Source organism: Tupaia chinensis, unplaced genomic scaffold, assembly GCF_000334495.1.
Source record: "Tupaia chinensis unplaced genomic scaffold, TupChi_1.0 Scaffold000226_1, whole genome shotgun sequence".
Taxonomy (NCBI): Eukaryota; Metazoa; Chordata; class Mammalia; order Scandentia; family Tupaiidae; genus Tupaia; species Tupaia belangeri.
Genome location: NW_006159701.1, coordinates 7559741 through 7573887, shown reverse-complemented (window position 1 = coordinate 7573887; position 14147 = coordinate 7559741). Strand labels below are relative to the sequence as shown.

At 43.6% G+C, this 14147-nt stretch overlaps 1 protein-coding gene across 1 annotated transcript in view; it reads right to left on the bottom strand.

The window, feature by feature from the left end:
* HECTD4 (HECT domain E3 ubiquitin protein ligase 4) overlaps positions 1-14147 on the bottom strand; it is a gene marked incomplete at its 5' end in the record, with an annotated part of 148680 nt that overhangs the window by 58907 nt on the left and 75626 nt on the right. The window contains 10 exon segments of the mRNA XM_027771636.1: positions 3306-3421; positions 4257-4426; positions 4824-4988; positions 5454-5636; positions 6704-6839; positions 7516-7718; positions 9583-9664; positions 11428-11617; positions 11840-12120; positions 13798-13951. Of these exon segments, the coding sequence (XP_027627437.1) occupies positions 3306-3421; positions 4257-4426; positions 4824-4988; positions 5454-5636; positions 6704-6839; positions 7516-7718; positions 9583-9664; positions 11428-11617; positions 11840-12120; positions 13798-13951 (1680 nt within the window).

The following is a 14147-nucleotide window of genomic DNA, read 5'->3' as shown; positions in this document are numbered from 1 at the left end:
AGCCAGGATTAGAAGTGCATGCCACTGTGCCTGGCCTGTTTTAGGCTGTCCAGGATTTGAATCCAGGCCTCCCTGTGGCCCTAGCCTCAAGCAGCAGGGCTCTACTGCTTGTACAACCGTGGCTGGGCTTCAAACCTCACTTACTAAACAGCATTTCTCCTGAATACAGGCTCTGACTCCCTTGTAGGCTACAAGAATCCACTGCTATGTTGGAAAGTAACCCAGAATGCAGGTCTTTTCCCTTGACTTTTATGGGTAAATGATTGTGGAGTCAGCACTTGGATATTTACTTTAAACTCAGAGCTATTCGTAACCTAATAAGTGAGTTATTAAATCAAGGCTTCTTAAACCTGACACAGGATGCTGTTTGGAATATAAGTCAACGTATATAAGCTCACAGTTCTCTCCTTTGTAATTGATAAGGACTTCCCACGTTTCTTTCTCCTTTGTAATTGATAAGGACTTCCCACGTTTCTTTCCAGCTCTTTGTTGTTGTTTTTTTTTTTGGAGAGGTTTTTTGCTATAGGGCGCATGCGCTTGCCAGACAGAGAGAGACAGAGACAGAAAGCGAGAAATCACCCCCCAGAGGGGATGGTCACACCGCAATCCCTTCTCCTCCATTCTCCTCTCGGGATCTTGCGCACACACGCACATGCGCCCGGTGTGAGTTTTAAGCCACCGGGTGCGGGATGCGAACCACGGTTGACTATGTGGGAGTCCAGCGACATAGCCATTACGCTAACTGCTGGTTCCCTTCAGCTCTCTGTTAACAAAGAGTTCTTTCCCACCAGAAAAAATAGATTAGAGAGGCTATGATCAAAACCATTTCAGACTACTGTTCTAAATTATTACAGGTCCTAGTTTGAACATTAAGTACCAATGTTAATTTCACAAATTCAGACATCTTTATTCTATTAATATATAATATATGAAAGAGGATACCCACAAACAGTCCTATAGAAAAGCAAGTGATTAATTCAGCAAGTTAAATGCCTGCTAAAATCCATTAAAATATGTCTTAGAATGCAATCTAAGCCAAGATCATTAAAAAGCAGAGGCAGTAAACAAAGGACCTACTAGAAGGACAAAATTAAGTTATGGGCAAGAATGTAGATACTAGTAATTTCAATGTAGAAGCCTAGAAAACTCCTTTTATTCTGTGCTTTTTCTCTGTTCAGATCTCTCTGAGGTTTAGCAATGGTTATTGGATCTTCCAGCTGGAGGTTCTATGAATCCAAAGTACTTGCCTTATCAGAGGAAACAATTTGAGAGGTCTAGAGTAAAGAGAAACTCAGAAAACAAAAACAAACCAACAGAAATCACCACAAGTTGAAAGAGTGAAAAAAAAAAAGTATGCATCAAAAGGATACTAGATAGTTACTGATAGAGTGACCACAGGAGAAATAAACAGCGTAGATAAGAAAAATTACAAGAGAGATAATAAGAGAGTGAATGATACCCACTTCATCCTTGTGGTTTATGAAAATGCTAGTAGCAGAATGCGGGAGAAATGATAATTGTGAGCAATTTCACTTAGGGTCTAATTCCATCCTTGGGGATGGAGGGTAAATCGTCGCTTAAAAATACCGGTCAACTACCAATTTATAGGAAATAATGAGGGCAAAAGAGCATGTTGAATGACATGACAAGGGTACACTTGGCAAAATCCAGACTTGGAAATGTACCAATTTATTTAAATTGGTAAGGAAAAACAAGAAAAAAAAAAAACAACTGAGGAGAAGCTGTATTTTAGAAGAGATTTAAAAGATAAAGCAATAAATGATAATGTGTGAATTTATTTGGAGCCTGATTCAAATAAATAAATATAAAAATAAGTATGACCTTTATGACAAAATTAAAAGCTGAGCATTCACTTTTTTCTTTTTTCTTTTTTTTTGGCTATAGGATATACTCACCAGAGACACAGTGGGGGAAAGTAAGAAAGCACCCCTCTCCCCCCCGGGAGGATGGTTACACTGCAACCCCTTCTCAGCCATACTCCTCTTGAAATTTTGTGCATGTACACATGTGTCTGGTGTGTTTTTCAAGCCTTAACCTGCTGACCCCAACTAGGTACTTTATAATATTAACAAATTGTTGTTAAAAGCATTCATTTTATCATAGTTGTCCCTCCCTACATTGGAGGGATTTGTTCTAGGATCCCCAGCAGATACCAAGATCTGTGGATAATCAAGTCTCTTGTATAAAATGGCATAGTACTGGGGCCAGCAGATAGCACAGTAGTTAAGGTACTGGACTCCCACATAGTTGACCACGGTTCAAATCCCAGACCCAGTGGTTTGAAACTCATGCCAGGTACATGTGTGTGCATGCCCAAAGTCCTGAGAGGAGAATGGAGGAGAAGGGATTGTGGTATGGCCATTCCCATGGAGTGTGATTTCTCACTTTCTGTCTCCCTGTCTTTGTACCGAGTGCATGGGCCCTATAATAAAAATTTCTTTCTCAAATAAAATAAAATAAAGGCATAGTACTGAGGCCAGCAGGTAGCCTGGTGGTTAAGGCACTGGATTCCACATGGTTGATCACAGTTCAACCATGGTCTTGGACCTGGGAGCTTGAAAATCATGCTAGGCATATGTGTGTATGCCCAAAATCCCTAGAGAAAAATGGAAGAAAAGAGATTGTAGCATGGCCATCCTCTCAAGGGAGGTCATTTCTCACTTTCTCCCTCTCTATCTCTGTCTGTGTCTCTCTTTGGCAAGCACATGTACCCTGTGGCAAAAACCTTAAAAAGTAGTATAGTATTTGTGTATAACATATGTATATACTCCATATATTTAATATGATGTCTTCATTCCTTATAATACCTAATACTATGTAAATAGAGAATGGCTAAGAGAATGGCTGTGATACTTTATTTTTTAGGGAATAATGAAAAGAAAGTAAGTCTGCACATGTTCAGTATAGACACGATCATTATAGACCTAACTACACAGAACATGTCAGCAACAACTGAATATGTTTGATCCATGGTTGGTTGAATCTATAGAAACAGAACCATGGATGAAGAGAGCTCACTGTACCAAAGGAGAAAGAAAAAGCTCTGACATTGCCCTATAGCTAAACTGAAAAATGCTGACATTCTAGCTGGTATAGACTGAAAGTTTTTATTTATATTTATTTCTAGGTTTGTGATTGAAGGGAATTCCGTAAGTGTTTTCTTTAGAGCTCACCAATTCGATGTGTGTCTGTGTGTATGATAATGGTTAACATTCCATATCAAATTGCAAATGTGTTGACAAAACTCCACAGAATAGCGTGAGAAGGAAGGTAACGGTACTTACCAGCACTGCATTCCTGGGCTACTAGGTTAAGAACTTCAACAGCTGCAGGACACTGCTGTATGAATTCTTCACAAAATAAGCTGTCTTCTAAAAGCTGGGCCATGACCAGGCATGCTCTTAATGTTAAAAGATTTACAATATTTCAAAGTCATCAAGTTCATTCTCTAAAAAGTCAACTGTGAAAAACGTTTCAATCAATTTTGTCTCCCAGTTTACAACAAGGCTCACTCTCCCCATTCCTCTTGCTGTCCTGAGCTGGACTGGCTTGCAAGACAGAGGTAGCTTCTCTTTGCTCAGATATGAACTGCTGACACTGCACAGGCAATCCCACCACAGGGAGACCCAGATCAGGGCCATCTCTTAGCAACCTGTCCTCAACTCTGCTCTAGGGTAATATTAGAGGTTTGGAGGCAAGAGGGATTGAAAAACTGGGACAACCTGTACGCTGATCTCTATGGCCTGAGTCAACATACATATTAGAACTTTCTGAGAAGTTCCATTGAGGAAAAGACTATTTCCAACACTAACACCTGTTAGTGTTCTCTAGTTCTCCTGCCATCATTTTGGAAAGTGGTAGAACAGATACGTATTAATGTGGTCTGAGTCATTTTTAAAAGTGGAAGAATTATTCCTGTGATAGGACAAAATTCTTTCGCTAAAGCAAACCAGTGAAGTCTTAGGTACAGGTTCCATATATCCTATTTCACTTGTTTGCTTGTTTTCTTAGGTGAACAGCTGAACTTTATTTCAAAATGCAGAAATTAGGAAATGCAACAGAAATGGCAGAGACTGGTGAATGCGATAAACTGTAGAAAACATAAGATAATTGGCCTGGCATGAGCGCCAAGTAGTGGGCCTACCAGGCCTGGGGTGGAGAGGCCTACCCAGGATCCCTGCCTCCATCAGCCCGTACCACTTTAGCACAGTAGGTGATCTGGGGAGGGAGCTCACCTTGTCCTTATCTCAGCCAGGAGCCGAACGACTGCCATCACAGGAGCTGACCCATCTCCTGTTGCAGGAAGTGAGGTGTGAATAGAGAGACTTCCCTCCTGAGGAAGCAACATGGACTGGACTGCCTGTACTACCTTCTCAGTAATGGACAGTTTATGAAGAGGCAATGCCTGATGGCGGGGGGAGGGGCATGGCAGAAAGTTAAATTCACGTAGTTAGTTTATAAGAAATGAGGGTGTTATTATTATCTGGAGTTAATTCTCAAATTTCCAGTTAAATAAAACACCACATAGAAAATTGCAAACCAGATCAAAACAAGTGAAAACACAATATACTGTGGAATATTTCTAACCAAAGACATCAATTTTATCATCTAGATGAAAAATTTCACACGAGTGTTACTACTACATCATTAAAACCAATATGCATACATAAATGTACAAATCACAGGTAAAATGTAAGATAACCAAGTATTTGTGCTTCTGTACTGTGCATGTCCATATTACTCATTACAGTATGGTTACCACTTGCAGTGACATTTTAGAAAGCATTTAAAAATCACCTTACCTCTGATCTTGGAACACAAAGTCTAGACAATGGAATAGTCAATGTGTCTGATGCTTGCGAAGTCTTTCTACAGTCTATGGGTGGGAATCTGACTGTGGCTATACCTTCCTGCTCATTGATAGAAGCCACTACTCCGATGCTTCCTGATATTCCTCTCCCTAAAACCTGGAAAGGAAATGGATTAGCGCCATCTAATAGCTCTGATGGTGTCAACAACCGTCTCGTGTGATATGACAAGTAGGAAGAGTAAATTCACATCTGTCAGGATCGGAGCTTCTGCAATAGCTGATGGTACTGCAGATACCACGCCCTAGACATGAACACAGGTCCTCAAACCTATGGCAAGGTGACTGCCCCATGCTGTCATCTCACACTTTCAAATCTTGCTGATATTAATGACACTACCAGACACAGTAGTGCAGTTCACATTGTATATATAACGTTATGTAAATATCTGGCAAATGCACAGCACAGTGTAGATTGGAATTTATAAGTTTCTCAGATTTTTTACTTAGTTCGAAAGAACAAGGTTATTTTGTCCAGTGGACACTTGTCTTAGAGATGATCAATTAAGCCAAGGATGTTTATAAATAGGGGCGACAGTGACTGAGGGGAACAGTGGCCAGTTACCTGAACCTCAGATCCTATCTTGATTGTCTCTTTGAAGCCTCCAAGTGCACACAGAGCAGCGACAGCCTGGCGGGCGATTCTCTGAAGTTTGGCGAGTTTTCTTCCACTGCTGCTGCCATTTTCCAGAATGCTTTCTGCATATTTCCCCAGTTGTGGAATGTACATCAGTGCACGTGACAGAACCTAAAAATAAGAAGTGGCCCGTGCACTGGGAGTTAGTGTACCATGGTGGTTTTCATACCAAGGATGATGCCACATCTACAATAGGGTCTGGGTCTCACATACTGAAGGAACTCTGGATAGGGAGAGACCAAAAACCTCCCAGGTCCCAGTGATATTTTGCCCATATTTACCTTATATAATCAGACAAAACTGGAAATGCTTAACCTCAAAATATGAGAGAATTAAACACCCTGTTATTAAAAGCCCTAAAATAGAACAATCATTTATGTGAAGGAAAACCAATCCAGCTTACTGCCCACATCTCAATACTCAGTGATCTCCAGGACATGTTAAAAGGATTCACCTGAGAACAATGGCATGGGCACCTGATGACGATCTCTAATGCTGGTGACCTGATATGCTGCTTTTGTCATGATGAGTTACAGACAGAGCATACGGGCAGTGCAATCACAGAGGCCTCCTGAAGACCCAGGGAGCGCACACCTAACAAATCCAGTAAACCAAGACTGCCCGATCTCCTCACGTCAGTACCTATCTAACACAAGCAGGAAGACCAAACAAGACCTGCCATTCTGAGAATACTGTCCTGTCTTTACCAAATGAGAACCAGCAGTTACAGGAGATGCAGGTTAGGAGTTGAAACTAAGGGCCGGCAGGTGGCATGAAAGTTAAGGTGCTAGATCTCACATGGCTGACTATGCAGTTTGAGTCCCAGACCTGGTGGCTTGACAATCACACCAGGCATGTATGTGTGCATGCCCAAAAATCCCAAGAGGAGAGTAAAAGAGAAGAGACTGCAATGTGGTCATAACCCGTGGGGGTACTTCTCACTTTCCTTCTCTCTCTCTCTCTCTGTCTCTCTCTGGAGAGTATAAATGCCCTAGAGCCACCTCCCACCTCCCACAAAAAAGACACTGAAACTATTAAATCCAAGTGGATTCTAGGAGAAAAGAATTACATCTGTATTTGGTTAACTTGGGGAATTTCTCTTTAATAAAACATCCCTTGCTAGGCAAGATTCTACTGTTAGAACAGAACACTGTCCTAAGCAGCAACGCTGTCCTCACCTTCTCCGCTGTTGTGGTCCATATCTGAGCAGCATTTGACTCGGGTGCCATGAGCAAGCTATGGAGCAAGGCGATCACCTCTGCAGCCATGCTGTTTGCCACGTGCCCACTGATGAAGGGTCGGACGGGGTCAGTCCTGCAGATGTCAATGTGGAAGACAGTTGAGGCCCAGTGATGGTTAGGAGTGCAGAGAAGTGGCTTTCAGGGTTAGCACCAGAAGGTGACATTTCTATTTATCTAAAAAAGTTGGACTTCATTGACTGTGAAAATGAGAAGCTAAATTGTCACTAGGAAGAAACTGCTCCTCTCACATTGTGGCATACGAAGAATCTTCTGAAACGACGAACCTCAAGATTTGTATGGCATCTGCCATGAGGATCGAGAAAAGACACCATGCTGCATTTACTGCTTGCAAGCACAGAACACTTGGCACAAACTTCCCAGAGGCAACATTGACCCACCCCCTCTACTCCTAGAAAGATGTTTATGGGTTCAGTTGGGGCGATGGGAAGTACTATTTGAAAGAAACAAAAGTTGCAAGACCAAAGTTTACTAACACTCAGAAAACTTCTCTGGCTGTATGTCCGTTCAGCCAGGACCGCCTGCCTAGTCTCCCAGACGTACCAGGACGGTCATTACTCCCGATCTACTCCTGGACTCTACCTGGAGAGCAATGACTATGACAGATGTGGAGATTCTGGCCCTCACTCCTCATGGTCAGCAGGTCAGGGGATGGCAGAAAGTTAAAACCCAAAAGCAAACCATTACAAGGTAAATCTGAGAGGAACATGGATGGGTTCTGCCTCGTTTACCTTGCAAGTTCAGAGTTCCTCTCTCGACAAATGGAAGTTTGGGCGGTTTTCTTTTTGTCGCCCGTGGACAGTCCACTCACAGTCTCTGGGTTGACGGATTCTACAGGTGGGCCAACGCTGACAATGAGTCCTGACTGGGCCCACTTGGTTGCTTTCCGAAGGGCGGCCGCAGCCTCTTCCGTAATCACCTCGCAACAGCCACCCTAGATGTCAGGTTTGAAGACATTTAGAATGTTCATTTCGCTCTTCGTAACACTAGGCTTTTCAGATCTCTTCCCTCCAAAGCCATCCAGGCACATTTTCAAGAAATTCCAATATAAAATATTACATATACAAAGTTAAATTTCCCTAAACATCCCATGCTCTTACCCAGTCCAAGAAAATTTCCATTCCTCTAGATTGTTCCGTGCAAATTCTGAGATATATGATCGAGGAACCCCACTGCACGCACAGATTTTGAATCTGCTTTTATCAGTTATCAATATATCACGGATATTTTTTTCACATGCACATACATATATCAATCTCATTATATAATTGTACAGTATTTCATTACACGAATGCAACAACTTCTTTAATCATTCCCCTCTTTTTTTTTGGAGAGTTTTTTTTTTCACTATAGGGCGTGTGCGATCGCCAGACAGAGAGAGACATAGAGACAGAAAGTGAGAAATCACCCCCCCAGGGGGGATGGTCACGCCACAATCCCTTCTCCTCCATTCTCCTCTCGGGATCTTGGGCACGCACGCACACGCGCCCGGTGTGAGTTTTAAGCCACCGGGTCCGGGATGCGAACCGCAGTCGACTACGTAGGAGTCCAGCGACATAGCCATTATGCTAACTGCTGGTTCCCAGTCACTCCCCTCTTTATGGGAACATGGATTCTATTTCCATCAAAACTGTGAAGAACATGCTGTATGTTTAATCCCTAGACACTTGCGAATGTTTAAGTGTCCACCCTTGACAATAACGGCTATTATCAATCTTTCTTAACTTCACCTAATAGGTAAAAAATTATATATTACTGTTATTTTTATTCCTTTCTTTAATTATTTGTGAGTCCAGGCATATTCATTTGTAATTCTTATTATCTATTATCCTGATAGTAGCCTACCACTTCTTTTTTAATTTCAAACTATTCTTACACTATAAAACTTTCTTTTTTCTTTCTGGAGAGGTTTTTGCTATAGGGCATGTGTGCTCACCAGAGAGACAGAGAGACAGAAAGTGAGAAATCACTCTGTGGGGGAATGGCCATGCCGCAATCCCTTCTCCTCCATTCTTCTCTTGGGATCTTGGGCACACAAGCACACGCGCCTGGTGTGAGTTTAAGCCACCAGATTGGGGACTCAAATAGCAGTCGACTACGTGGGAGTCCAGCAACACAGCCATTACGCCAACTGCTGTTACCACATTATAAAATTTTCTTAAAAGAGCTAAAAATTGGGCTGGCAGGTAGCATGGTAGTTGGGGTGCTGGACTCCCACATGGCCATCTGTGGTTCGAATTCTGACCTGGCTGTTTGCTTTCTCACTCTGTGTGTGTCTCTCTCTGGTCAAATTGAAAAATAAGATATAACGGGGGCTGGCAGGTGGCATGACAGCTAAAGGTGCTGGACTCCCACATGGCCAACTATGGTTCAAGTCCTGGACCTGTGGCTTCCTTTCTCACTTTCCCTCTCTCTCTGTCACTCTTGGATCAAATTGGAAAATAACAGTAATAATAAATAAAAGTTTAAAAAATTAAAAAAAAGAAAAGGAAGTAATAACAAATAAAAGTATAGCAATAATTCTTTACTAAAAAAAAAAAAAAAAAAAAAAAAGGAGCTAAAAATTTCCAGATTAGAACTAAGAGTTCTCTAATACATTTTGACATAAATAACTAACGGATTTGAGTTATTTCTCTTTAAAATAGCCTCTGTTAAGCCACTGATTTAGATTTCTCACCCTGCTTCTTTGTGGAAATTTGAACTAGTTTTTGAAAACTTGCTCCTGAATACTTGAAGCATGGCAAATGCTCTTCAGTCAATGTGTTCTGTTCAGAGCAAGTGTCCCCCCTAAAGGTTACCTTGGTCATGTCTCTATCCATCTTCACAACTTTCTCCATGTTGGCACCGGTACCAAGTCGAAAGGGCCGTCCTTCTGAGCTACTAAAAAAGAAAAGGCAGAGAGGGAGGAGACTTTACAGGCACTGCCAAGGTGGGGTCATCTACATGAGGTCAGGCTCTCACTGTGTGTTAAAAGTGGTTTATAAGACTCAATTTTTCAAAAAAGAAATTATTACTGCCAGCTGATAATACTTTTTGAGCCAAAAATGGCAGCAGCTTTTAGAGTTGTAAAGTTGAGAATCCCTAATCTGAAAATCCCAAATCTAAAATGCTCTAAAATTCAAAACTTTTTTTAAGAGAGATTTTTGCTATAGAGTGCATGCACTCACTGGAGAGATGGAGAGAAACAGAGAAACTGAAAGCAAGAAGTCACTCCTGGGGGGGGGATGGCCCTGCCACAATCCCTTCTCCTCCATTCTCCTATCAGCATTTTGGGCATGCATGCACACTCCCCTGACAAGAATTTGAAGCTGCTGAGTCCGGGACTCGAACCGCGGTTGATCACGTCGGAGTTCAGTGACGTAACCATTAAACGATCTGCTGGTCCCCAAATCCAAAACTTTTTGAGAAGTGACGTGATGCCAAAAATGGAAAATCACGTCTGACCTTATGGGACAGGTCACAGTCAAATGTAATATACAATTACTGTATGAAATTACCTTTGGGCTATGTGTATATGGAATATATAAAATATAAATGATTTTCATGCTGAGACTTGGGCCCTGTCCCTACGATATGCAAATATTCCAAAATAACATTTTAAAAATATGACATCCCAAACACTTCTAGTCCCAAGCATTTAGGATAATGAGCACTCAACTCATATCTAAAAACATACATGAACGTGATATACAAACCAAAGAGCTGAACACATCCATGAACTGACCCACGAATAAGGGCCAGGCCGGGCACAAGGGAAACCATCAGGAGGTCCAAATCCCAAAGCGAGGGACCTGACAACAGCACGAATTCGGTGCCCTGGGGGAATGACTGGACTGTCCTTTCCAATAACTCAGCTTCCCCTGCCACCTGATATGGTCACCGTATTTGCACTATGACGTTTCGCAGTGCCCAAGAACATTTTCTTGCAGATTTCCTCATTTAAGCACTGACCTGCCTTGACCCTGTGTGGTTTACACCATCAGTTTGCACCATCAGTGGCCTGTCAGTGCTTTCAGCTTCCCTAATGGTAGACAAGGGGTCCAATTATGAGGATGACCACCTTGCCAGACCATTTATTTGAAGAAAGGGCCCTTCCATCTGAGACATGAATATCTTGCATCATACAGCAGGTCTTGTACCTCGGATCTGCTAACAGGACCCTGCAGGTTTGTAGTAGTTGGGCAATAATTGTATTTTTTACTTCCTTGCTGAGCAATCACACCATTCATATTAAACTGAATTAAAGCTTTAGAAAAGTGTCTATTTCTCTATCTTACAGTTAGTGGTACTCCTAAATTACTGATGGCTGAAGGATGCCAATGACTGAAGACCACACAGTTTTATTCACCCTCGAGCCCAAGTCATGCTGTGGACTTTTCGCGGGCACAGGCAACAATACAGCCTCACAGGGTTTAGCTCTCCATGGGGTCTGGGGAGGCGGCCCTGAGCTCGAGGTTGGAGCATGGGTTCTAGGTCAGAGAGGCCTAGGATAGGTTTCAGCTCTGTCTCGGTTTCTTCTTGTGTGAGTACAAGGAAGGCAGTAACAGTGACTACCTCCCGGGGTGATTAGGGAACTAGGACACAGGTGAAGGGTTTCCTTAGCACAGTGCCTGTGACATGAAGCTATGACAATCACTAGTCACCTCAGTAAGGGCTGGAGGACTTCGTGGGATGACTGGTCTTCCCGCTTGTGGATGAATATGGAAAGCTTGCCATCCACTGCTTCACTCTCTTCTCCAGGATCTTTATCTCCTTTTAAGGAATTCTTGGGACTGGTTTTTGTCAATGTGGTATCGGGTTCGGAAGCAGTTGGAGAAAGAACTGTCTGACACCCTTCAAGCAAAAAGCAAAGCCCGTTTAGAAAAGCTGCTGTGTGGCTTCTGCAGCTCTCCTCCACAGGAAAAGCACTTGTCCTGGAGGCTCTCTTCCTCCTGCCCCATCCCTGCCCCTGCTCCCTCTGCCTCTCTCCTGACCCCAGAGCACAGGGACACTGTGGACCTGGCTGTGCACAGCAGCATGCCCTGCAGGGGCCTCCTCTTGCCCAGAGCGCCTCACCTGGGACCACGTAATCTGCCAGCTTTGCTAAGAGCAAGGAGGCGATCTTGGAAGCTGGGTCGCTGGGATCCTCCTGCTCACTGTTTAAAGAGGGGACGGAGTAGCTCCACGGCGGGAGCTCCACGTTGCCACAGTCTTCTACGCTCATCAGGGGCAGTGCCGCCCGGCACAGCTGGAGAATGATAAGGACCAGCTTTGGAGACGGGCGTTGGTCAAGCAGCAGGGAGAGGAGTTTGGACACACAAGCTGGTTGGCTCAGGATGGCTTTACCTATGTGACTCCTGGAAAGAGGGAAGAAAAGACAAACACTCTGGAAATGTGGGCCAGTAGACATTCAGGCACCAGGACTCCCTAGGTGAGGGTAACCAAACCCACTCAGTCAGGTTTCATGAGGAAGCCACAGATTTGGCACTATGCTTTTACTTAGGAAAATCGGTTTTCTTTCTTTCTTTTTTTTCTTTTCTTTTGGAGAGGATTTTGCTATAGGGCAAGCGTGCTTGCCAGAAACACAAAGAGGGAGACAGAGAGACAGAAAGCAAGAAATCACCCCCCAGGGGGGATGGCCATGCCACAATCCCTTCTCCTCCATTTTCCTCTCGGGATCTTGGGCACGCACGCACACACGCCCGGCATGAGTTCTAAGCCACTGGGTCCGGGATGCGAACCACGGTCGACTACATGAAGACCAGTGACATAGCCATTACTCCAACTGCTGGTCCCATGAAAATCAGGTTTTCTTTAAATAAACATTTAAAGAGACCTCATAATTAACCAATAATACTTAAAAAAGAAATATTTTAGGGGGCTGAACAGCAGCACAGTGGTAAAATGCACTGATCTGTAAGACAATCCTACATAAGAAGATTGTAGGTTCAAGTGCAGACACCCCACCCTACCCCACCCCCCGGGCATGCCAGACACACAGGTGTCCATGATCCAGGCTGACTGAAGATTGGGGTGGACACAACATCAAGACCCTACTGAGGGGACTGTCTCTCTGTCTGTCTCTCTTTTCCTGTCACTCCAGTTCATGGAAGAAATAAACTTTTTTTTTAACTTTATTTACTTATTTTAATTTGTCCAAAGATGAACAGAGTGTGTGTGTGTGAGAGAGAGAGAGCAAGAGACAGAGACAGTAAGAAAGCAAGCCATTAGATTTGGGACTCAAACTACATTCAGCCATGTGGAAGTCCAGTGCACTTGAACCACCAGGCCACCTGCTGGCCCCAATAAACTTTTTAAAAAAAGAAAAAAATTATTTGGATATTTTCTCTCTGACATTTACTGAATCAAGTTCCAAGACTCAGAATGGTTCATGGAGCACCAAGACAGAAACCCATGCAGGAGCTTCCCGGTCTCATCGATGCGCCTTCTTCACGAGTGCTCTGAGACCAAAGCTAGCAGCAGCAGTGCCCAGGCCTCCACACTGTGGGGTCTGCCCAGCTGGGCCTCTTCCAGGCAACAAAGAAAATGCACAGAACCCAGCAGAAACTGAAGAACAAGCAGCAGCATGTGGACAAGCTTCTGTGTGCCCCATGTCTCACACCTGGGGGCATTAACCACCACAGAATACCTTCTTTCAAAGACACAGCATGAGAAAGTGAGTTAATTACATGCCCTGACCCATTATTCTTTAATCCTTGTATAAAGAGTAAGATTTTTAGTTTATTGAATGCAACCATCGCTATTCAAAAGGTTAGAGAGGCTGTTGCCAGGAGGGACTAAAAGCAAATGAGAATACATTATTTTACGATACACTTACTCAGGTAAATGAAGGTCACGTTTTGGAACTGAAGGCTATATTTCAATGACTGTATTCAGTACCATATTTTCTTGAAGCAGGAGTGTGCCAAAATGTCCTACTAGTTAAATGTTTCAAAAGGCAACTCCGCCAAAAGGAACCCTAGTCACACGGGAGAAAAACCAGCTCCTCCCCAGCAGGGCCCGGCCCTCCGCACCTCGAGAGGTCATTGAGAAGACTGAGGACGTCCTGCAGAGCATCGTTCCCGGCAGCCTGGTTGCCGCAGCACTCGGTCGCTCGGGCAAGATGGTTGGTGAGAAGGCTGGACACCTGACGGGCCAGACCCGAGTGCACGGCCTCGGTGGAGCCGCCTTCAGAGCAAAGAGAGAGAAAGCACGTGAAAAGCTAAGGATGCCCTGGTGAGCCTGTGGGTACGGCAGCCCTGCCTTCCTGGCCTTCCCTTGACTAATCTTTCATTATCTTGCTCAACATTTCATTAACCATCCAACTAGAGTCTCGTCAGATGACATCTGCACATAAGAAAGGTAACAATTGCTTGAAGAGTTA